General features: G+C 37.9%; 1 protein-coding gene across 1 annotated transcript in view; it reads right to left on the bottom strand.

Annotated features, from left to right (window-relative positions):
- Positions 1-203: 203 nt before the first annotated feature.
- The window catches only part of LOC121813288 (transmembrane protein 272-like), a gene marked incomplete in the record, with an annotated part of 37484 nt that continues 34654 nt past the window's right edge, over positions 204-3033 (bottom strand). Inside the window, 1 exon segment of the mRNA XM_042216955.1 lies at positions 204-1913. Coding sequence (XP_042072889.1) covers positions 1705-1913 — 209 coding nt within the window.

The following is a 3033-nucleotide window of genomic DNA, read 5'->3' as shown; positions in this document are numbered from 1 at the left end:
CTTCTCATAGGGGTCTTCTGAATCGCTCTTTGTCTGGTCCCTCACCCAGGACCAATTTGCCATGTGAGACCCTACCAGAAGTCCCGGGACAACATAGCCCCTGGGATCCCTGGGACACACAAACCCCTCCACCACGATAAGGTAGCGATTCGCGGAGGAGATGTATTTCAAGTTAAAAAACAAAAACATTTATATTTTACACTCCACGTCTAACTCACCCTCGGCCTCTGCCAGGACAGACCTGGTGGAGGCTGTCTCTTGTAAAAGAGGGACTGGTCTGTACTGGGGAATGGAGGATCCTTGTAGAGGATTTCAAGTCTATCACAGATTCCTCTGTTGTTCAACTGTTTTTATTTTCTGAAAACCTAAATATTAGTTTTCTTATCTGCACTGAGCCCCCACTCATAAATACATGACTAAAACTGGCCTTCCCAGCCATACACTTTGCAAGCCTCTAAGGTTCTTGGTGTTTCCTGGATGAAATCATGAGTCTCCACTGTGTCTTTTTTGTAACACCGATTCTTATTCAGTGGTTTCCCATCTTTCGGTTGGGGTTAGGGAAGAAAGACAGGAAAAAGACACGCTGTGGAAGCAAGCCAAGCCAGAGATTATTAACAACTAATAATTAAACAGAGTCGGTTATAGAGGTGTACACTTTAATCCTTAACCATTGTCGTTTTTCACAGAAACAACAAAAAAAGTAAGCTTCAGTACTGGGACAGTATCCAATTACAAATTTTAAAGATCAGATACACTGAAAATAACCGTATTATCCATTGTGCGCTTCTGTCTAATGCTTTCTTGCACAGACTATCATTTAGCATGTAGGTGCAGAATTTCTTCTTTTGAGATGAAACTATTTCCTGTTGCTACACAGCCGGCGCATAAAAGCTTCCCAATCTTTCTTCTCTTTCATTTTTATTCCTAACATGACAAAATACAGCATGACTTTTATTACAAATCTCACGATTCATGATCCATCCTTGCAGCGATAAACCTCTGACAGAGTTTAATGATGTGATTACATTTTGAACAGTGAAATACAAAAAAGTGTTGGTTTCCACAGAAAACAAACCTACACTTTACAGAATTATAATTATGAAAAACCGCATTACACATGATTTATTTCTTATTTATTTATTTCCTAAATGATACCATAACCAAAGTGACTTTTTAATTTCATCATTTACACTCAATAATGCCAATTTGTGGCTCAGCATGTAACAGCACATCTACAGATTCACAGATATATCAGCTAATTACTGACACTGACCGATGCTGGGTTTTTATTGGCAAATAAGATGCCAGTAAACGATGTGAGTGGCTGAGATTTATCTGTAATGTCACTAAAAGAGTTTAATGATGAGCTGAAAAACTTGTGAGAAAAACCTTGCTCACATTTATAATGTAGACCTGTGTGTTTTCCTGGGACAAATATGGCAACAAATAAGAAAGTAAAACATATTTTTGCTATTGGAATCAGCTCTCGTACAAATTCTTAAACATCAGTGATCTTCTTGATATAATTAAATTCCTGTAAACAGTAGCTGCTGCAGAGGTATAGAAAATGCTCATCTTTCAACACAAGATGCACGGACACATCACACACTTATCCTGCCATTTTTTGGAACCCATTTCCAACATATTTGCCTTGGCAGCATATTCGTTGAGTGCGTCCAGTCCCCTCATCATTTCCAAAAGTCGTTACACGTCGGCGGCAGGATTGGCACCCCTATACAGGCAGAAGCCGAGGAGGAACAAGAAGACGCCCAGGAAAAAAAACCCAACTGAGATATTAAACAAAGTGTTTATCCAGAAGGCAAACAGGTAAAGGGTCTTGTTGCAGTAGGGGTCCACGTTTGTTGTGTTTTTGTCATAGTTGGGCTGATAAATAGAGTAGATCCATACATCACCTATGAAAATTTTTTTTTTTAAATTTAATTTAATGTTACAACATGTATTAATTCTCACCCCGGTATACTTTTATGCTCATGGGCACAGTTGTTGACAAGGTGTAATCTGGATAAAAAGGGTCTGGAGCCTGATAATGATAAGATAAGTGTATTTAATTGATGGATTGAAGTTTGATAATAAACAGCTATTTTGTGGCATATTTAATTAGCAAGAAATTTGCTATTTTATCCACAACCAAGTTTACCTCACCTACTTTATCATGACTCAGAAGCACTGTACTGCATGACCTAAATAACTGCACTACCACAAAAGCCACAATTAAGACAGATACAGTCAGCTACTGCTGGTGATGTTAGCTAGCAAAAGAGACAATTGAAAAGATGATTGAAAACATCAGCTGACACATTTTCTGCACTTTTTGGCTCTGACAGAAAGCAGCAAACACTGAGAGCCTATGGATAGATTTAAGTCTTTAATGAGTTAAAGTTTATCTACTGTGATCACCTTTAACATTCTTAATTCATAACATTTTTTAAAATAATGTCTTGTCTTGATCTTATTAGACCTTCTAGATTACTTTAACCATTAATTAATCCAAGTCCTACACCACCATCGCTTTCTAATGTAACTTTACTAAATTTTTCTTTTTGTCCTTCCTTCCTTTATCCCTTCTTGTGAGGCGTTTGGATGGCCCTACCCAGGCAATACCAGTACTTGAGGGCGATAAGGCCATCGGGAAGTGTGAGACAATGAGGAAGCTGAGGAGCATTTTCTCAGAGACTTTTGCACAACCTTATTTATTTTTAGAACCAGAGCAGTCACGTCACAGTAGTCACATGCAGATTTAAGGCACTTCTGCTTTGACTAAACTTTTAAGAACTGGAAGCTACATCCATCATTCATATACAGATTGTGATCTGCTCTTCCCTCTGCCAAGGATAATGACTATTGATTAGGGCTGAACGATTATGGAAAATAATCTAATTGCGATTTTTTGCCCCAATATTGCGATTGCGATGCGATATGCGATTATTTTTTAAGGTCTTTGTCTTCTGTATTATTAAACAAAGACAAGCAATACATCATATAGTATGGCCAATACTATATTACATTAATTTT

The sequence above is a fragment of the Haplochromis burtoni genome, unplaced genomic scaffold (genome assembly GCF_018398535.1).
Source record: "Haplochromis burtoni strain Fernald_Lab_line unplaced genomic scaffold, NCSU_Asbu1 Contig_1397, whole genome shotgun sequence".
Classification (NCBI taxonomy): Eukaryota; Metazoa; Chordata; class Actinopteri; order Cichliformes; family Cichlidae; genus Haplochromis; species Haplochromis burtoni.
This window is presented reverse-complemented; position numbering and strand designations above follow the sequence as displayed.